This window comes from Oncorhynchus kisutch, linkage group LG2, assembly GCF_002021735.2.
Source record: "Oncorhynchus kisutch isolate 150728-3 linkage group LG2, Okis_V2, whole genome shotgun sequence".
NCBI classification, from domain to species: domain Eukaryota; kingdom Metazoa; phylum Chordata; class Actinopteri; order Salmoniformes; family Salmonidae; genus Oncorhynchus; species Oncorhynchus kisutch.
The window spans coordinates 36,133,694-36,155,699 of NC_034175.2; the positions used below are offsets into that span (position 1 = coordinate 36,133,694).

The 22,006-nt window shown below is 45.9% G+C and overlaps 1 protein-coding gene across 1 annotated transcript in view; it reads left to right on the forward strand.

The window, feature by feature from the left end:
• spegb (striated muscle enriched protein kinase b) overlaps positions 1–22,006 on the forward strand; it is a 123,971-nt gene that overhangs the window by 98,708 nt on the left and 3,257 nt on the right. The window contains exons 25-38 of the mRNA XM_020453670.2: positions 2,381–2,553; positions 2,641–2,667; positions 2,976–3,128; positions 3,367–3,409; positions 3,542–3,610; positions 3,727–6,487; positions 6,876–7,028; positions 14,595–14,711; positions 16,097–16,264; positions 16,616–16,738; positions 18,029–18,193; positions 18,512–19,343; positions 21,120–21,359; positions 21,721–21,944. Of these exons, the coding sequence (XP_020309259.1) occupies positions 2,381–2,553; positions 2,641–2,667; positions 2,976–3,128; positions 3,367–3,409; positions 3,542–3,610; positions 3,727–6,487; positions 6,876–7,028; positions 14,595–14,711; positions 16,097–16,264; positions 16,616–16,738; positions 18,029–18,193; positions 18,512–19,343; positions 21,120–21,359; positions 21,721–21,944 (5,248 nt within the window). The remainder of the gene's footprint in view (positions 1–2,380; positions 2,554–2,640; positions 2,668–2,975; positions 3,129–3,366; positions 3,410–3,541; positions 3,611–3,726; positions 6,488–6,875; positions 7,029–14,594; positions 14,712–16,096; positions 16,265–16,615; positions 16,739–18,028; positions 18,194–18,511; positions 19,344–21,119; positions 21,360–21,720; positions 21,945–22,006) is intronic.

Sequence of the window (22,006 nt, forward strand, 5' to 3'; positions counted from 1 at the left end):
GAGGGTTTATTCTCCAGGTCTTTAACCGTTTTCTAGAACTTCTTGGGGTTAGACCCACAGAGAGAGAACTGCTCCTTAAAGTTACTAACTTTGGCCTTCCGGATAGCATGAGTGCACTTATTTCTCATTTGCCTGAACTAGAGCCATTTGCCTGAACGAGAATATGCATGTGCCGAGCCAAATGCAATTCTTGAGGTGGAGTAACTCTGCAAGATCACGGTCAAACCAGGGGCTGAATCATTTAAAAAATACATATATTTTATGGCGGAGTGTTTGTTAACAATACCACTGAAAATATAAAAAAAGAAGGTCCAAGCGTCTTCGACAGAGGGGATCAAGTTTATTCTATAACATTTTACAGATGCCAGTTCATGAAGGAAGGCTTGCTCATTAAAGTTTTTTAGCAAGTGTCTATAACAAATCAGGACAGGTCGTTTCACTGAGCAGCCATTACGAACACAGGCTGTAAAATGGTGATCACTAAGGTCATTACAGAAAACACTAGACCGATACCTATAAGGATTATTTGTGAGGATAACATCAAGGAGAGTAGCCTTTTCTGGGTCTTTTGAGTCATGCCTTGTCGGATTGGTAGTAATCTGAGAAAGATTTAGAGAGTCCAGTTTCTTTAGGTGGTTTAAGCATGTCCCAGTGTAGGTCACCTAGCAGGACAAATTCAGACTTAATGTTAGGGGACAGGAAAGCGCTTAAGGCTGATAGGGTACAGGCCGGTGCTGATGGAGGACGATAAAACCCAGCAACAGAGCTATTTGAAAATGTAATGCTTAAACCCAGCAATTCAAATTGTTTTGGGACAGACTTGGTGGAGACAACCAAGCACTGAAGATGATGCTTGGAAAGATTGCCACTCCACCACCTTTGGAAGATCTGTCTTGCCGAAAAAAGTTATATCCAGAAAGGTTAAAATCAGTATTTAAAACACTCTTCCCTAACCACGTCTCAGTAATGACCAACACATCTGGATTGGAGCTGTGAACCCACACTTTCAATTTATCAATTTTCGGTAATAAGCTTCTAGTGTTAACGTGCAGAAAACCCAGGCTTTTACGAGAGCAGAAATCCGTGAAGTAGATATCAGAGCACAAGTCAGAATTGGGGCTAGCAATAGTAGATGGTCCAGGGTGTACTGTACATACACGTTTCCAGATATCATCAACAGTAATACAATCAAGGCACGTCATAGGACAGGGAGAGCTCTGCAGTGCTGATTTATGACATCTGAATGTGCATCAGATGGCAACAAGATCATATTGTACAGCAATTTCATCAGGTAACTTGAATACAAAGCCGGCGAGAGGTGGTTAGAATAGGTTGGGAGGCCAACAGTCCGTGTAACCAATAGAGAGTCCCGAGTGTGGGAACAAATAGTCTGTCCCACGGTTGGGTAAAGAAAGTTCGTAGTCAACAAAGCATGCAAGAGTCATGAGGCAAATAGAAAAAATGCAAGAGAAAAAAAAAGTTACGACTTGGGGCTAGCCATGGTAAGTTCAGAGTTACTCGCCCCAACAGTGCGTGTGTGCTGGAGGCGAGCGAAGGCTCGGGAGAGAGGGGGGACAGCGGGAGGCAGGCCAGGGCAGATGGTGAACAGATAGCCAGGTGGAGTCCAAGCAGCAGTGCAGCAGACAACCGAGTAGGTGTCACACCCACTTGGGAGAAGCTTGGAAGAGACGGTCTTTGAAGAGATGGTAAATGGGTCTAAATAGGCTTCTGGCGTTTGCTAGTCTTAATTCAGTGTATTTGTCTTTAACTGCCATTTACCAAAGTCCCACACTTCCTGCAAGCCAACTTTTTCTCTGCTTCAGAAGCATCCGCATTTACCAAATTATATGTCCTTAGATATATTCAACAGACTTGCCCAGAGGAAGTTGTTGATATGGTGTACATTTTTTATTTTAGATAATATTTGCACCAAAAAAATGCACCAAAAATGTCTTTAGTATTTTACAGATACTAAAAAATAAAGAAGAGAATAAAAAAAAAGTATCCTGGAGTGTCTTAAAGAAATAAAATAAAAACTATTTTGGCTGACTTCATCCAGTGGCCAGAAAAATGTATTTGTGTGGTATTCAAAATTTTTATGAGATATCACAAAATGTGCATATTTAAAAAAATATATACATATTTTTTTAAGTTGATTGCGATATAACAAAATATCCCTATTAGGGTGTTGGGCCTGGCCTTAAAGATATCTCACAAAATGTATTCTGGGTAGTGCTGTTTCTGTTTGTTTATTGCAAGTGTGCATTTAGACAAGAAATATGTCCCCCTGAATGCATACATTTAGTCAAAAACAAGATTTTGACTATGACCACTGGTCTTTATTCTGAACTCTGACCTTATCTTTGGGTTTCCTCCCTAGCCTGATAACATACTCATGTCAGACCACCATGGTGATCAGATCCGCATCTGTGATTTTGGCAACGCCATAGAGCTCACACCCGACGAGGCTCAATACTGCAAATACGGCACACCAGAATTTGTCGCTCCAGAAATTGTCAACCAAACTCCTGTATCCAAGGCAACTGACATCTGGTAAAAATGCTGGAAGACATTAAAGTGTTTAAAACTTGATTCCCATCACAAATGGATCCTCTCTAATTCTCTTCTTTCTCTTCCCAGGCCGATTGGAGTCATCACATATCTGTGGTAGATACACATTAAATCTGTCTTAAATATGGTGTCTATGCAGTGATTACAAAACCAATCATTGATTCATAAGATGATTAATCACAATTTAAGCATGGAATTATTATGCACATGCACACTACAAGCCAAATGGATAAATAAACACCACATAAGTACTTGTTCATTCCTATTTTAATTACTATTAGAGACACTATCAAAAAGGCCATATTTTCCCCCTCATGGACCTGGAATAAAATTGGAACATGGCTCTAGAATCAGTGAACAATTAGTGAGAGGAAGAGAAGTTAACAGGTGTTTCTGCATTTCAGCTTGACTGGAGTATCTCCGTTTGCTGGAGAAAATGACCGCAGCTCCGTACTCAATATCAGGAACTATAATGTGGCTTTTGATGAGAGTATGTTCGCTGAACTGTGCCGTGAAGCCAAGGGATTCATCATCAAACTGCTAGTGGCAGACAGACTGTAAGTGAAACCTATAGATTTGAACATGTTCAGCCAAAACTTGAGATGTCCATGTGCTACTCAGAATGTCATGTCAGCTACATGCATTTGATTTAATTGTCAATGTTCCAGACAATTTTAGTTACGGATGTCAAGATAGGATTTGTCCTTAGGATGTTTCCTCTGTTCTTATACATTTGTGGGCTTCTTAAGACAAACTAGAAATCTAATGTAAAATGGTATCATGTCATCCCTTTAGTAGGCCTGATACACAGGAGTGTCTCCGTCATCCATGGTTCAAGGTGAGTCATGTGAACTTTGACTATGGACTCATGTGTGACGCATAACTTTAGGGCTCTGTTCTAAGATATTGAGCAATTTCAAAATTACGGAGTAATATATGCTAATCTATTCTGTTTTCATTTTTTCATAAGACCCTTACCAAGGGGAAGGCCATAAGCACAGAGGCCCTCAAGAAGTTTGTGTCTCGCCGAAAGTGGCAGGTAAAGGATCTGTCAAAGCGACTTTTTTCTTATTATTATTATTGTTATACAATTCAAGCAATGATTTTTATTTTTATCATATTCAGTCTAATATTTGTTTATGTCCATCTTTTCAGCGGTCCCTTATCAGCTACAAATCCAAAATGGTAATGAGGTCCATCCCTGAGTTGCTGAACGACTCATCCAGCCACATCTCCATCGCTGTTCCCCGACACCTCAAGGAGGGCTCACCGCCACCATCATCATCCTCTGACTCTGACGAAGATATTGACGAGCTGCCCTTCATTCCAATGCCACTCACCATGGAGTTCTCCGGATCAAGAATGTCTCTGAATGAGATCCCGGACGATCAGGAAGGCACAGGCAGGCCAAACGGCCCCATTGACAGACCAGGATCAGCAGTCGCTCATGGCCAACAGAAGATGGTGAGTGAAACCACTGGGAGAGAGAAAGAGGCTGGAGATTCCGCAGGTAAAAGCCACACCAGGAAAAGGTCAACGCTAGAAAATGACAAGGGGTCTTCGGACGAGGAAGCTCCCGCAGAGTTGGTTCAAGTATCTGAGAAGGCAAGAAGGCCCTTGTGCAGAGGCTTGAGCTTAGAGTCAGATAAGCCAGAGGGAGGAACCAGAAGGGGGCCGCTGCGTAGAGGGGGCTCTGCCGACAGTGCGCTGCTACTCCACCTCGTACCAGAAGAGGGCGCAGAAGAGGAAACTCCGGAAAGGGGCCGGCGAGTCCTCAAAAAGACAGTATCCATGGAGCTGCCTAGGAGGAGCACAAGCCCAGGGCCTCTGAGTCAGGAGGACTATGCTCTCAAACTGGAGCTGATGCGGCAGAGGCTACTTCGAGGCGGCTCTGTAGACAAGAAGATGAGCGGCCTGCGAGGACCCCTGCTGGAGACACTGGGCATGGACGATGGAAAGCAGCGGTTGTCACTGGAACGCTACTCACACACCCCCCGCTTAGGGGTTCTCCCATTAACCAGGGCAGCTTCCAGCGACCAGCCTGGAGAAGACGAGCCCAAACCCAAATTGCTTCGCAAGAGCGCCTCCTTCAGTCAAGGAGATGCAGAGCCCATTCCTCTGCACAGACGGTCCGGGGAGCCACTAGAGATCCCGCAGATAGAGGAGCGAAGACTCAAGGAGGCCATATCCATGTCTGCTCTCACTGAGCCATTCAAGAATGACTCACGCCCTGTGACTCCCAGGGAACCTTCCCCTAAACTTCCCATACCAAGTCCAGAGCCTGGGGAACAGGAGACAACAACCAAGATGGAGGACAAAGAGATTAAGACTGTGGAATCCATTGGCAAAAGAATGGATGGCGTGTCCACAGACAGTAATGCAGACCAGAGATCGAACACAGACGGTTTGTCAAAGAAGAACATGAGCATGTCAGAAGAAGCAATGATTGAACCAGAGTACGTGGATCTGAGGGAGCCTATCCCTACTTGGAGGGAGCCTAGCCCTCATGTGAGGGTTCTTACGTTAGAGGAACCAATGGAAGAAGAGAAAGAAGAGATTGAGGAAAAAGAGACTGTTCCTGTAGATGATCCGAAAGCTAGAGAAGTTGAAGAAATACACAAAGAAGTACAAAAAGAAGTAAAAGAAGAAGAAGCGAAGGCACCAGTAAAATCTTCTGAGATGGTCATTACTACAAGCTCCATAAGGGTCACGCCAGCACCAGCATTTTCAAGGCCACCAGATAATGTTGTGACTCCCTTTCCACCTACGTACGTGGCTCCCTCTCCACCTGCCCTTACTGTACTCCCAGACGGTAGGACCTCTGCGTACGCTAGCATAATGCAAACCATCATGGTCCCCTCACTTCAGCCCCTAGTTAGCCCCCCATTAGCAGACTCCACCCCTGTAGTTGTTCCAGTCCTTGCACAAGCCCCATTTCCAGCACCAACATTAATACCCACATCTACAACTGTCCCTGACCCATCAAAGCCAGTAACTCTGCTATCTACACCAGGGGAACACCCTGCTGTCTTTTCAAGGGTGGCATCCCCCGAGCCCAAGGAAATGAGTCCACCCAAGGTTTCTCCATGCCCCACGCCCCAAAATGAGCTCTCGCCAGGGGGACTAAACCTCCAGGACATTGCCTCAGAGGAAATATTCAAGGCACGCTTCAAAAAGCGTGACTCTTCAGTCATTCGAGGTCTGAAGCTTCTCAACTGGTCAAAGCCTGAGGAGAAACAAGTAGCCTCTTTGGACTCTGCCGAGTCAGGCGAAGATGTATACCGCCCTGGGCCCGTTGGAGCACCGCTTGAGTTTGTCCCCAGGAGACTGGAGGAGAAGTCCAAGTCGGTGCAGGATCTCCGCGAGGCCCAGAAGGATCAAGGTTTTATGAGAAGGCTCTCCATGCGCCTCAAGAGGACTCCGTCAGCCGAGCGCAAGGTAGAAAAGCCAAATGAGGAAGAACCGGTGGCTCCCAGGCGCCGGCTCTCCTGGGCTCTCCCCGGCCGAAGAGGATCCCATTCCCAGGAGAGAAAGGAAGTTGAGATGATGAGGATGGATGGGGGAATGGAAGCCGAGGTGGAACAGGAGGTCAAGGAGCCAAAGAAGCCAAACGAGTCGCCAGTCATGGCCATGCGCAGGAAGATCGAGTCGACGGTGTCCGGAATATCCATGAGGATCCGCAGTGCCTCGGAGGAGAGGAAGGTAGCGGCAGAGGAGAGGGAAGCCAACAAACCAGAGAGCAAGAAGACACCCCTGTTCTCTATTCTGCGCAGGTCGACTTCCGAGGGACGTAGCCTAAAGAATATGGCTGGACCCAGTGTCCCTCAGAACCAGTTGGGTTCTCAGTCGGGCACCGGAGCTTCCTCAGATTCCCTTGAGTCCATGTCCAGTGTCAAGTTGGAGACAGCATCAAAGGGTACGAGACTTCTACCAACATATAAATAACATTTCTTTAGAATGAACATGTTCCCCCTACACCTGAAAATGTCATATGTTTCATTTGAAGATGATTTCTGAGCAGAATTAGACAAAACCAAACGTTACCAATTAACGCGTGTATTATCACTGTACAGAGACAATGTCACTATTCTGGAGTGGTACTAAAAATGTAATAAGAATCATACATTTTAACAATTATGCAAACCCTCCCACCCCCTTCCCCAACCAAACTTTTTTTCAAGCACACTGAGATACAAAAAAAGTCAATCTTAGTAAACACGCTTCCCTATGTGTGCTACCATCCCCTTTTTTCTTTGTTACTATTTCTGTTGATTTAACTTTGTTATGTTTGTTCCCTCTGGTAGGGGCAGAGGGCGAACGTAGGTCCCGATGGGACCGTTGGGGCCTAACCAGAGGCAGCAAGAGAGACAAGACGGTCTCGCAGCCTGATATCCCAACGGCTATTGCCAGAGAAAATGGCTCCCTACGCTCTCGCTCCTACTCCAGACTGGCATCTGGTAATACTTAAAGTCCCTCATTTCTTAAAGAGATTGTTCATCCAAATTTCCAGACCTGGTAATCTCAATTACATTTCAAAATAAGTGTTCAGGTATCTTTTATTTGAAATGAAAAGTAGTTGAATATAAGTAGTATAAATACACTTGGAAACTGTTTGAAAATACTCAAATACACTTCCATTCATTTAACCCATGTATTTGTCAATATATTGTATTTGAAATAGATATTTGAAAATACTTTCAAATACAATTTGCTAGACTATTTGGTTAAAAAAAAAACATTCAAAAGATTGGGCTTTGTATTTGAAAAGCATTTAAAATACCAAATACTCAAACACACATGCATTTGAACCCAGGTCGGCATAATTACAACATTTCATATTTGTTTCCTTACCCTAAAAGCACTCACTGGACAGGAAGAAACCGCAATCCATCATCATGTATCAAATTACCGGAGGGTTATGAGAATATTCAATCAACGTTCCACCAAACAATTTATTTTCAATCTCTTTTCTATTTTTACATTTAATATACCTTTTGGTAACACGCCTCACTCAATGTGACACAGATCCGCTATTTTTTTTAACCTTAGCTACTAGCTATTTAGTCATTGTTAGCCACTGCTAGCGGCCTTTACCTTCTGCACAGGCACCAACCGTTATTTTTTTAGCCTGGATAGTACCTACCAGCCTCGGACAGTTTTTCTCCACTACAATGTGGGTTACTGCCGTAAACCTTGGACCATTACTCCTGATCATCACAGCTGGCTAGCTGCCACCGAGTGACCCAGCCTGAAGCTAGCCCTGAGCCAGGCCCACATACTGGCCTACTCTGTGATCACCTGGCTACCCAGCCGAAGCCTCCCGGACACAGCAAGTATCCACTACTCCACCGGATACTTGCCGTAAGCTCTGGTCCTTTGCAGCAGATCATCGCTGTTAGCTAGCTGCTACCGGGTGGCTAACGCCCCTGCCCCGAAGCTAGCACCAGTTAGCCACGAGCCAGGCGCTTCTCCCGGTTAGCAAACAAAATTACTACAACTACAACACCTCTTTCGCCATCCGGCCCAGACCCTTTGTCGACACGGCGCCCCGCCGTACCACCACAACTGGTCCGCAAACGTAATTCCATCCTCTGTTCCCTCAACCAGCCATTGCCGGACGTCGGAGCTGACGCTTCTCCTTACCCGGCCTGCTAACTTTAAACGCTGTGTCACCCGCGTGCTAGCATAGTAACGACTACCCTGTGGCTTCCCTGTTCCATCTATTGCTGTTCACTGCTGGACTGTTAATTTATCACGGTACTCCATTTGGATAATGGCCCTATCCCCAAACTCAGGCCCTGTAACCCACTCTGCCCATTCATCGCCATTTTACCTGTTGTTGTTCTTTTAGCTGATTAGCTGTTGTTGTCTTACCCATTGTTGTCTTCGCTAGCTCTCCCAACCAACACCTGTGATTGCTTTGTGCATTGCTTTATATCTCTCTCAAATGTCAATATGCCTTGTATACTGTTGTTTAGGATAGTTATCATTGTTTTAGTTTACAGTGGAGCCCCTAGTCCCACTCTACATGCCTCAGATTCATCCTTTGTCCCACCTCCCACACATGCGATGACCTCACCCAGTATAACCAGTACGTCCAGAGATGCAACCTCTCTTATCATCACTCAGTGCCTGGGCTTACCTTCACTGTACCCGCACCCCACCATACTCCTGTCTGCACATTATGCCCTGAATCTATTCTACCATGCCCAGAAATCTGCTCCTTTTATTCTCTGTCCCCAACGCACTAGGTGACCAGTTTTGATAGCCTTTAGCCGTACCCTCATCCTACTCCTCCTCTGTTACTCGGGTGATGTGGAGGTTAACACAGGCCCTGCGTGTCCCCAGGCACTTTCATTTGTTGACTTCTGTAATCGAAAAAGCCTTGGTTTCATGCATGTTAACATCAGAAGCCTCCTCCCTAAGTTTGTGAGTAAAACCAACCCTGCCATCCCTGATGTCCTTGCCGTGTCTGAATCCTGGCTTAGGAAGGCCACCAAACATTCTGAGATTTCCATACCAAACTACAACATTTTCCGTCAAGATAGAACTGCTAAAGGGGGAGGAGTTGCAATCTACTGCAGAGAAAGCTTGCAAAGTTCTGTCATACTTTCCAAGTCTATGCCCAAGCAGTTCGAGCTTCTATTTTTAAAAATACATCTCTCCAGAAATAAGTCTCTCACTGTTGCCGCCTGTTGTAGACCCCCCTCAGCTGTGCCCTGGACACCAAAGGTGAATTGATTGCCCCCCATCTATCTTCATAGTTTGTTCTGTTAGGTGACCTAAACTGGGATATGCTTAACACCCCGGCTGTCCTACAATCTAAGCTAGATGCCCTCAATCTCACACAAATCATCAAGGAACCCTAAATCTGTAAACATGTGCACCCTCATAGATATTATCCTGACCAACTTGCCCTCCCAGTACACCTCTCCTGTTTTCAACCAGGATCTCAGCGATCACTGCCTCATTGCCTGCATCCACTATGGGCCCACGGTCAAACGACCACCCCTCATCACTGTCAAACGCTCCCTAAAATACTTCTGCGAGCAGGCCTTTTTAATCGACCTGGCCCGGGTATCCTGGAAGGATATTCACCTCACTTGGTTGTTCTTTAAAAGTAACTTCCTCACCATCTTAAATAAGCATGCCCCTTTCAAAAAATGTAGAACAGATATAGCCCTGGGTTCACTCCAGACCTGACTAGCACAAAACCTTGATCAGCACAAAACACATCCTGTGGCAGACTGCAATAGCATCGAATAGTCCCTGCAATATGTAACTGTTCAGGGAAGTCAGGAACCAATACACACAGTCAGCCAGGAAAGCAAAGGCTAGCTTTTTCAAACAGAAAATTGCATCCAGTAGCTCTAAATCCAAAAAGTTTTGGGACACTGTAATGTCCATGGAGAACAAGAGCACCTCCTCCCAGCTGCCCACTGCACTGAAGCTAGGAAACACTGTCACCACCGATAAATATACGATAATCGAGAATTTCAATAAGCATTTCTCTACGGCTGGCCATGCTTTTCACCTGGCTACCCCAACCCCGGCCAACAGCTCTGCACCCCCAGCAGCAACTGGCCCAAGCCTCCCCAGCTTCTCCTTCAACCAAATCCAGATAGCAGATGTTCTGAAAGAGCTGCAAAACCTGGACCCGTACAATTCAGCTGGGCTAAACAATCTGGACCCTCTCTTTCAAAAATTATCCCCCGCCGTTGCTGCAACCCCTATTACCAGTCTGTTCAACCTCTTTTTCGTATCGTCCAAGATCCCTAAAGATTGGAAAGCTGTCTTCAAAGGGGGTGACACTCTAGACTCAAACTGTTATGGACATATATACATCCTGCCCTGCCTCTCTAAAGTCTTTGAAAGCCAAGTTAATAAACAGATCACTGACCATTTCGAACCCCACCGTACCTTATCTGCTGTGCATTCCGAGCTGGTCACGGGTGCACCTCAGCCACACTCAAGGTCCTAAACGATATCATAACCGCCATCGACCTGGCCAAGGCATTCGACTGTCAATCATCACATTCTTATTGGCAGACTCAATAGCCTTGGATTCTCAATTGACTGCCTCGCCTGGTTCACCAACTACTTCGCAGACAGAGTTCAGTGTGACAAATCGGAGGACCTGTTTTCCGGACCTCTGGCTGTCTCTATGGGGGTACCACAGGGTTCAATTCTCGGGCTGACTCGATTCTCTGTAAATGTCAATGATGTCGCTCTTGCTGCTGGTGATTCCCTGATCCACCTCTACGCAGACGACACCATTCTGTATACATCTGGCCCTTCTTTGGACACTGTGTTAACTAACCTCCAAACAAGCTTCAATGCCATACAACACTCCTTCAGTGGCCTCCAACTGCTCTTAAATGCTAGTAACACTAAATACATGCTTTTCAACCGTTCGCTGCTCGCACCTGCCCGCCCGCCCGCCCACCCGCCCGCCTGACTGGCATCACTACCCTGGACGGTTCTGATCTAGAATATGTGGACAACTACAAATACCTAGGTGTCTGGCTAGACTGTAAACTCTCCTTCCAGACTCATATTTAACATCTCCAATCCAAAATAAAATCTAGAATCAGCATTCTATTTCGCAACAAAGCCTCCTTCACTCACGCCGCCAAACTTATCCTAGTAAAACTGACTATCCTACCGATCCTTGACTTCGGCGAAGTCATCTACAAAATAGCTTCCGATACTTTACTCAGCAAACTGGATGCAGTCTATCACAGTGCCATCCGTCTTGTTACCATAGCCCCTTATACCACCCACCACTGCGACCTATATGCTCTAGTTGGCTGGCCCTCGCTACATATTCATCGCCAGACCCACTGGCTCAAGGTCATCTATAAGTCTATGCTAGGTAAAGCTCTGCCTTAACTCATTTCACTGGTCACGATAACAACACCCACCCGTAGCACGAGCTCCAGCAGGTATGTCTCACTGGTCATCCCCAAAGACAACATCTAATTTGGTCGCCTTTCCTTCCAGTTCTCTGCTGCCAGTGACTGGAACAAATTGCAAAATTGCTGAAGCTGGAGACTTATATTTCCCTTACTAACTTTAAACATCAGCTATCTGAGCAGCTAACCGATCGCTGCAGCTGTACATAGTCCATCTGTAAATAGCCCACCCAATCTACCTACCTCATCCCCATATTACTTTTCTGCTCTTTCGCAGACCAGTATCTCTACTTGCACATAATCATCTGCTCATTTATCACTCCAGTGTTAATCTGCTAAATTGTAATTACTTTGCTACTATGGCCTATTTATTGCCTACCTCCTCACGCCATTTGCACACACTGTATATAGAATTTCTGCTTTTTCTATTGTGTTATTGACTGTACGCTTGTGTATTCCCGTAACTATTTTCGTCCTCCTCTTCTGAGGAGGAGTAGGAAGGATCGGACAAATGCGCAGCGTTGTACGTGTTCATGATTTATTTAACGGAACACTGAAATACAAACTAAAATGGGGAAAACAGGCTACCTAAGTATGATTCTCAATCAACGATTGACAGCTGCCCCTGATTGAGAACCATACCAGGCCAAACACAGAAATACAACATAGAAAAAAGAACATAGACTACCCACCCCAACTCACGCCTGACCAAACTAACACAAAGACATAATAAAGGAACTAAGGTCAGAACATAACAGTCCACCCCCCCCCCCCCCGAAAGGTGCGGACTCCGGCCGCAAAACCTAAACCTATAGGGGAGGGTCTGGGTGGGCGTCTGTCCGCGGTGGCGGCTCTGGCGCATGACATGGACCCTACTCCACCATAGTCTTTGCCCGCTTCTTTGCCCGCTTCAGTGGCTCCTTTAGAGCGGTGACCATCGCCGCCGACCTTGGACTGGGGACCCTTACAGCGGGTCCCGAATAGATGGGAGACTCCGGCAGCGAAAGACGGCTCTGGCAACTGACAGGCGGCTCTGGCAGCTCCTGACTGACAGGCGGCTCTGGCAGCTCCTGACTGACAGGCGGCTCTGGCAGCTCCTGACTGACGGGCGGCTCTGGCAGCTCCTGACTGACGGGCGGCTCTGGCAGCTCCTGACTGATGGGCGGTTCTGGCAGCTCCTGACTGACGGCCGGTGCGTGGGGCTGCCACCAGAGGCCTGGTGCGTGGAGGAGGCACCGGATGGACTGGACTGTGGAGGCGCACTGGAGGTCTCGAGCACCGAGCCTGCACAACCTGTCCTGGCTGGATACTCACTGTAGCCCGGCCAGTGCTGCGGGGTGGAACAGACAGCACTGGGCTGTGCTGGCAAACCGGGGACACCGTGCGTAGGGCTGGTGCCATATACCCCGGGCCGAGGAAACGCACTGGAGACCAGATGTGCTGAGCCGGCACAGTCTCAACTGGGAACCGATGCCCACTCTAGCCCGGGCCGATAAGAGGCGCTGCGATGTAGCGCACCGGGCTATGCCTGCGCACTGGGGACAAAGTGCGCCTCACGGCATAACACGGTGCCTGCCCGGTCCACCCCTCTCCACGCTAAGCACAGGGAGTTGGCTCAGGTCTCCTACATGACTTAGCCACACTCCCCGTGTGCCTCCCCCCTCCCAATACATTTTTGGGGCTGCCTTGCCAGCCGCTTTCGTGTTGCCAACTCCATTCTCCTGTAACCCTCCTCGCACTGCTCCAGAGAATCACAGACGGGCTCCGGCACTCTCCCTAGGTCGACCGACCACCTTTCTACCTCCTCCCAAGTTGTCACATGGTCCAGATCTCGCTGCCTCTCGTTACCACGCTGCTTGGTCCGTTGGTGGTGGGTGATTCTGTAACGGTTGTTGTCTGGAGAAAGAGAGGAGGACCAAAGCGCAGCGTGGTACATATTCATGATTTATTTAACGGAACACTGAAATACAAAACTACAACGTGAATAAACGAAAAAAACGAAACTGTCCTGTAAGGTGCAGAAAACACTAAACATAAAATAATCACCGACAACTAAAATGGGGATAACAGGCTACCTAATTATGATTCTCAATCAGAAACAACGATCGACAGCTGCCTCTGATTGAGAACCATACCAGGCCAAACACAGAAATACAACATAGAAAAAAGAAACATAGACTACCCACCCCAACTCATGCCTTGACCAAACTAACACAAAGACATAATAAAGGAACTAAGGTCAGAACGTGACAATTCCATTTGTTAACTCTGTGTTGTTGTTTGTGTCACACTGCTTTGCTTTATCTTGGCCAGGTCGCAGTTGTAAATTAGAAATTGTTCTCAACTAGCTTACCTGGTTAAATAAAGGTGGAACATTAATATCTTATGTTCTGAGAACATGGCAACCATATTCTGTGTATGGTTGGTAGGACGTTAATGGAATATTCTCCTAACCCTCCGAGAACTGGACACATGAATGTTCTTGCAACGTTCCCATTAAACGTATTTAGAACATTCATATTTTAAGTTCTGAGAACATGTTTAAGCTCATTCTGGCTAAGTCATATTTGACATTAAGAGAATGTGTCTCATGGAAACATTCCTTGCACATCAATGGAACATTCCAATACAAATGTTATTTAAATACCTGAGACTCTTAAACGTCTTAGGGATCAAATCCCGTTAACGGGCTCGATTTGACAACATGCGGTGTGCCAAGCTTGTAGTGTCATACCCAAGAAGACTCAATGCTGTAATCGCTGCCAAAGGTGCTTCAACAAAGTACTGAGTATATGATCTGAATACTTATTATTATTTTTTTTATACATATGCAAAAATGTCTAAAAAACTGTTTTTCTTTGTCATTATGGAGTATTGTGTGTAGATTGATGAGAAAAAGGGGTCTGAATACTTTCCGAATGCACTGTAGCTTGCCAGTATGTAAACTCGCTTGTCAGTCTAAACAGCATGTTGATACTCAAAGTTGTTGAAAGAGTCTAATTAGCAAACAGTGAAAGACATATCAAGCGAAATTTTATTTTTATCTGGTCCACAGAAATGCCAATTTTTTTACTTCTTAACCCCATTCCCAATTTGTCTCTCCTCCAGACTTCCCTCCCGTGTTCCACATCAAGCTGAGGGACCACGTCCTGCTAGAGGGAGATCCCATCACCCTTAGCTGCCTCCCTGCTGGCAGCCCCCACCCACGCATCTCCTGGATGAAAGGTAATAACTTAATATAAGAGCAGAATGTAATATCAACCCCTGTAGTATCTTCAGAAAGCATTCAGACCCCTTGACTTTTTACACATTGTGTTAAATTAGAGCCTTCATCTAAATTGTATTTTTTTTTATTCCCCTAATCAATCTACACACAATACCCCATAAAACTGAAATAGTACATTTACATAAGTATTCAGAACCTTTACTCTGTACTTTGTTGAAGCAGTCTTCTTGAGTATGACGCTACAAGCTTGGCACACATGTATTTGGGGAGTTTCTCCCGTTCTTCTCTGCAGATCCTCTCAAGCTCTGTCAGGTTGGATGGGGAGCATTACTGCACAGCTATTTTCAGGTCTCTCCAGAGATGTTCGATCAGGTTTAAGTCTGGGCTCTGGCTGGGCCAGTCCAGGACATTCAGAGACTTGTCCCAACGCCACTCCTGCATTGCCTTAGCTGAGTGCTTAGGGTCGTTGTCCTTGTTGGAAGGTAAGCTTTCATTTGTTTCTCATGGTCTGAGACTCCTGAGGTGCCTCTGGAAAAACTCCTAGTACGCTGTCATGTGCCTTTTACTGAGTAGTAGCTTTTTTCTGGCCACTCTACCATAAATGCCTGTTTGGTGGATTGCTGCAGAGATGGTTGTCCTTCTGGAAGGTTCTCCCATCCCCACAGAGGAACTCTGGAGCTCTGTCAGAGTGACCATTGGGTTCTTGGTCACCTCCCTGACCAAGGCTCTTCTCCCCCGGCTGCTCATTTTGGCTGAGTGGCTAGCTCTAGGTAGAGTCTTGGTGGCTCCAAACCTATGGAGGCCACTGTGTTCGTGGGGAACTTCAATGCTGCAAAAATATTTTGGTACCCTTCCCCAGATCTGTGCCTCGATGCAATCCTGTCTAGGAGCTCCTCTGACATGCATTGTCAACTGTGGGACCATATATAGGCAGGTATGTGCCTTTCCAAATATTGTCCTATCAATTGAATTTACCACAGGTGGACTCCAATCAAGTTGTAGACATATCTCAAGGATGATCAATGGAAACAGGATTTACCCGAGCTCAATTTCAAGTCTTGTAGCAAAGGGTCTGACTACTTTACAGTGGGGCAGTTTTGTCTGTCATAGTTGAAGTGTACCTATGATGAAAATTACAGGCCTCTCTCATCTTTTTAAGTGGGAGAACTTGCACAATTGGTGGCTGACTAAATACTTTTTTTGCCCCACTGTATGTGAATAAGGTATTTCTGTTTTTATTTATTTTATTAATTTTAGAATAAGGCTGTAACGTAACAAAATGTGGAAAAGGTTAAAGGGTCTGAATACTTTACGAATGCATTGTAAATGCATCATATTGCATTATAACTGTTGGCTTTAAGTGTACCTTTTCCTCCCATTTCAGATAAGAAGCCTCTCCAGATTGATGCCAGAATGAACATGATCTCCTGTCCGGATGGCAGGCAGCTGCTGATGATCATGACAACCACCAAGAAGGATGCAGGGCTATACGAGTGTGTGGCTACCAACCCTCTGGCTTCGGTCTCCAGCTCTTGTACTCTCTCCCTTGCTCGTAAGAGTCACATACCTCAGAGAGGGAAATAGAGGGAGAGAGAGAATTTTAGTAATTTTTCTGTTGGTTTTCTAAATTACAGATTTTCCTGCTCTATTATTTAGGTTTGGATAGACCCCTTGGTCAACTCAGTTGTTCGAATGAACCTATCCTGGGCGCAAATTCCTTCTTAATTTTGTCACGTCAGAAAATGATACCCAATGAATTACCATCAACTTGATATTGATCTATCTTTAGACCAAATCTCATGCAACTGAAAATCTTTTTTATTTAGGCCTAATCATTTGAAAGACTTTTAGTGGTTTTGAATGAACAGGACTGAGTTGTACCTATACCTCTCTGCCCTTCTAGGGCTGCCCAATCATCCTGGGACTCCTGAGGTTCCCCAGCGCTTTAAGAACACTGCCCTGGTCCTCTGGAGGCCATCAGACACTACAGCCCCCTGCACCTACTCCCTGGAGAGAAAAGCAGAGGGTGAGTCATGGTGTCACATACACTCACACATATAACTTCATTCGTATAATTTCAAAGTCTGAACTTAAAACCATACTGTCCAAATGCAGTTGTATCATACGCCAAATGTACACAGTCCAACACATTATTGCTCTGTTGCAGTCATTAGCAATATTGCAGTGTTGTTCTGTTCAATCACTGATAGAAATACATTTACATTTAAAATTGTAATAATTTTATCAAGGCACAAGGCGAGACCCAAATGCAGACGCAGGAGGCAGATGGTTGGAGTCTTACAATGTTTATTCATCCAAAAGGAGTAGGCAAGAGAATGTTCGTGGACAGGCAAAAAGGTCAAAACCAGATCAGAGCCCAGGAGGTACAGAGTGGCAGAGAGGCTTGTAGTTAAGCAGGCAGAATAGTCAGGCAGGCGGGTACAAAGTCCAGAAACAGGTAAGTGTCAAAACCGGGAGGACTAGAAAAAGAAGAATGCAAAAAGCAGGAGAACGGGAAAAACGCTGGTTGACTTGGAAACACAGGGATAAATACACTGGGGAAAATAAGCCACACCTGGAGGGGGTGGAGACAATCACAAGGACAGATGAAACAGATCAGTCCGTGACACATTTAGCAGACACTCTTATTCAGAGCGACTTACAGTTAGTTTAATCATCTTAAGATAGCTAGGTGGGGTTAAGTGCAAGGGGGGGGTCAAGTGCAAGGGGGGGGTCAAGTGCAAGGGGGGGGTCAAGTGCAAGTGCTGGTAAAAAAAAATACATTTTGTATTTAAGGTGAGGAGGTGGATTGTTTAAGATACTGTTTGAAGAGGTAGGGTTTCAGATGTTTTCAGGAGATGGGTAGGGACTCTGTTCTAGTTTCAGGGGGTAGCTGGCTCCACCATTGGGGTGCCAGGACAGAGAAGAGCTTGGACTGGGCTGAGCAGAGCAGGAGCTGCCCCTTCCGTAGGGGGGAGGGCCAAGAGACATGAGATGGCTGAACGAAGTGCTCGGGTTGGGTTGTAGGGTTAGAGCATAGCATGAAGGTAGGGAGGCGCAGTTCCTCCTGCTGTTCCATAGGTAAGCAACATTGGCTTGTAGTGGAAGCGATCTCCGACTGAAAGCCAGTGGAGTGTGCAGAGGAGCTGGGTGACACGAGATACATTTTTTTTAATGCAGTTTTATTATGCCAATGATTCATTCAAAATAACTGCCTTCCGGGACCTTATTCTCTGACGATTGATTGAAATGTGTCTTTCTAAATGAAATATAAACATGAACATGTAAATGTATGTCTATGGTCTTTCTCCCCCAGGTGAGAGTAACTGGCTCATCGTGGCCACTGGAGTGGCTGACTGTTACTACAATGTGGTAGACTTGCCAGGAAGGGGCACCTTCAGGTTTAGAGTGGCGTGTGTGAACAAGGCAGGCCAAGGACCCTACAGTAACCTCTCAGAGTTAGTGTGCCTGGATGCCTCAGGTATGTGCTACTTTCTACTATGAATACCTTACTATGAAGACCTAATGGTAATACAGTATGTCAATATTATCATACATTTATTTTCCATTTGGTTTAAATGTCTGCACACATGTATGATGTACTACGCACCTGGAGTTTACATCATACATGTTTGCACACATGTATGATGTACTAGGCACCTGGAGATTGACAAACTCCTGTAAACTCCTATACTTTCTCCATCAAATATGAATGTTTCCTAGCAAATTCTTTTTCATAGAATTCTACGAGAGGGCTCACTCTCGTAATACTAAGAACTGTATTATTCTGAATCGACAGCACCAACTAAATCCAGTGGATCAGTCGTTGTGAAGACAGTCCATGCAGCACCGGTTGTCAAAACGTCAGCAATTACCGTCCCCTCCATGAAGCCTGTGCCTAGTAAAGTGCCGACATCAGCCCCATCTTTCTCCCCATCCACACAGACCCCATCCCCCTCTGCTGCTGCTCCAGCTCCTGCTCCTGCTGTACCAGCGGCCAAGTCTATTGCTTCTATCCCCGCTTTTAAACCTGTTGATTCCAAACCCTCAGTTCCTCAGACCCTAACCAGCGCTGCCTCCGCCCCCATTGTTACTAATGTGGCCCCATCCCATCGGGCCATCCCTGAGATCCAAATCCCGTCTCCAGTTCAGTCCGCTCCTGCCCCGGCCAAAGCCAAGACCACCATCAATATCAACGTCACGAAAACGGCACAGTCTCAACTGGGAACCGTAACCAAGCTCGCTCCTCCTATCGTTCTCCCCAAACCCCAGAGTCCCATCAATATCGTCTCGCCCATGACTAAGACCCCGCCCCCACCTGTGGTCCCTCCCACAGCCATTGGGAAACCCATTTCGTCTGTGCCCATGTATGCGCCAATACCGGCTACCACGGCACGCGTCATCCCACCATCCCCGTCCACCCCCATCTCACCCCCGGTGGTGCTGGTTTCCAGCATGAGTCCTGTAGGGGATGGTGGGGTTACACCCACACGTATGACCCCGTCTGGGCGGATGACCCCCTCCGGCACCCTGTCAGGACGCAAGACGCCGTTGGGGGGACGCCCTGGTGAGAGTTCCCTGCGCCAGGGAGTGCCCCAGAAACCGTACACCTTCATGGATGAGAAGGCCAGGTAAAGAATGTAAAAAGTAATGTCCACAATGCTCCCACAGTGTTATGCTCAGTGATATTTTAGACACAGCATTTCCCTCTAGACTGTCTATCCATAACTGTGTTATTACACTGAACAAAAATGCAACATGCAACAATTTAAAAGATTTTACTGAGTTACTGTTCATATAAGGAAATCAATAAATTGAAAAAAATTAATTAGGCTGTGATCTATGGATTTCACATGACTGGGAATACAGATATGCCTCTGTTGGTCACAGATACAATACATGACCAAAAGTATGTGGACACCTGCTCGTCGAACATCTCATTCCAAAATCATGGGCATTAATATGGAGTTGGTCTCCCCTTTGCTGCTATAACAGCCTCCACTCTTCTGGGAAGGCTTTCCACTAGATGTTGGAACATTGCTGCAGGGACTTGCTTCCATTTAGCCACAAGAGCATTATTTAGGTCGGGCGATTAGGAGTGGCTCGCAGCCGGCGTTCCAATTCATCCCAAAGTTGTTCGATGAGGTTGTGGTCAGGGCTCTGTGCAGGCTAGTCAAGTTCTTCCACCCCAATCTCAACAAAACATTTCTGTATAGACCTTGCTTTGTGCAAGGAGTTATTGTCATGCTGAAATAGGAAAGGGCCTTCCCCAAACTGTTGCCCCAATGTTGGAAGCACAGAATCGTCTAGAATGTCATTGTATGCTGTAGCGTTAAGATTTCCCTTCAATGGACCTAAGGGACCTAGCCCGAACCATGAAAAACTGCCCCAGACCAGTATTCCTCCTGAACCAAACTTTACAGTTGACACTATGCATTCAGGCAGGTAGCTTACTCCTCATCCACCAAACCCAGATTCATCTGTCGGACTGCCAGATGGTGAAGCGTGATTCATCACGCCAAAGAATGTGTTTCCACTGCTCCAGATTCCAATGGTGGCAAGCTTTACACCACTCCAACTGACGCTTGGCGTTGCGCATGGTGATCTTAGGCTCGTGTAAGGCTGGCCGGCCACGGAAACCCATTTCATTAATCTCCCGACAAACCGTTCTTGTGCTGACGTTGCTTCTTGTTTGACAGTTTGTGCAGAAATTCTTCAGTTGTGCCATCCCACAGTTTCATCAGCTGTCTGGGTGGCTGGTCTCAGACGATCCCACAGGTGAAGGAACCAAATGTGGACGTCCTGGGCTGGCATGGTTACGCGTGGTCTGCGGTTGTGAGGCCGGTTTGGCGCACTGCCAAATTCTTTAAAAAGACGTTTGAGGCGGCTTATGGTAGAGAAATTAACATTGCATTCTTTGGCAAGAACTCTGGTGGACTGTCCTGCCTGCCAATTCCACGCTCTCTCAAAACTTTAGACATCTGTGGCATTGTGTTGTGTGACAAAACTACACATTTTAGAGTGGCCTTTTATTGTCCCCAGCATAATACATTTTAGCACAGAATCTGAAAAAAAAGTTTTCTAGGATTATTTTATTTCATGAAACATGGGACGGACACTTTACATGTTGCATTTATATTTTTGGTCAGTATATTATTATTATTATTATTATCAAACACTATTATTATTCATTATATACTGCATTTCCCTGGAAATCTACCTCTAATTCAATGTCTAATTCTGTTAGAATGACTTTTGAGTCTGTTGTAATGTTGATACATTTAGAGAGACATCATAAAGTCTATTATAAGCCTTATTTTACAACATTTGAATGGTTTGTATACAGTTATACTTGCTGGCTTTTTTTGAAGTGTCAATTCAAGGTTGTCTCTTTGTTTGTCTTAAAGGGGCCGCTTTGGCGTGATCCGAGAGTGTAGAGAGAACGCCACGGGCAACCTGTTCATGGCTAAGATTGTGCCCTACGAGGCAGACAATAAACAGACAGTACTGCAGGAGTACGACATCCTCAAGTCCCTCCACCACGACAAGATCATGGCTCTGCACGAGGCTTACGTCACGCCCCGCTACCTAGTGCTCATCTCGGAGTGCTGCAGTGGAAAAGAGCTCCTCTACAGCCTCATCGATAGGTCAGACAGCACATATTCTTATGTGTACCAACTAATGGAAATAACTATCTTATTTCTGTTATATGATTTTGTATGTAATGATTACTTTTGCTCTGTATAGTATCCCTGGGCCAGGGTTGGGGTAAATTCCATTGGATTTCTTCATTGAAAAGCTATTGATCTTCAAGGACAACTTTGGAAATGAGTGTTTCTATTAATGCTTTAAAGGGCTATAGTCAGGGGATGCAATGCAAATCTTGTGGTATTCTTTTTTTACCCAAATAAATTAAATTCAAGTCAAATCAAAAGAAATTGGATTTCAGTTCACTTCCTCAATTGATGGAATTGACCTCAACACTTTCATCCTTTGTTGTCCCCCTAGATTCCGCTACTCAGAGGATGACGTGGTGGGCTACATTGTTCAGGTCCTGCAGGGTTTGGATTACCTGCACAACCGCCGCATCCTGCACTTAGACATCAAGCCGGAGAACATCATCATCACCTACATGAACGTAGTGAAGATCATTGACTTTGGCAGCGCCCAGACCTTTAACCCACTCTTCCTCAAGCAGTTCAGCCCACCTGTTGGAACTCTGGAGTATATGTGTAAGTCATGAGAATGATCTAAATCGGTGTCCCTCAACCCAATCCTAAGGGTTGAAACTTAG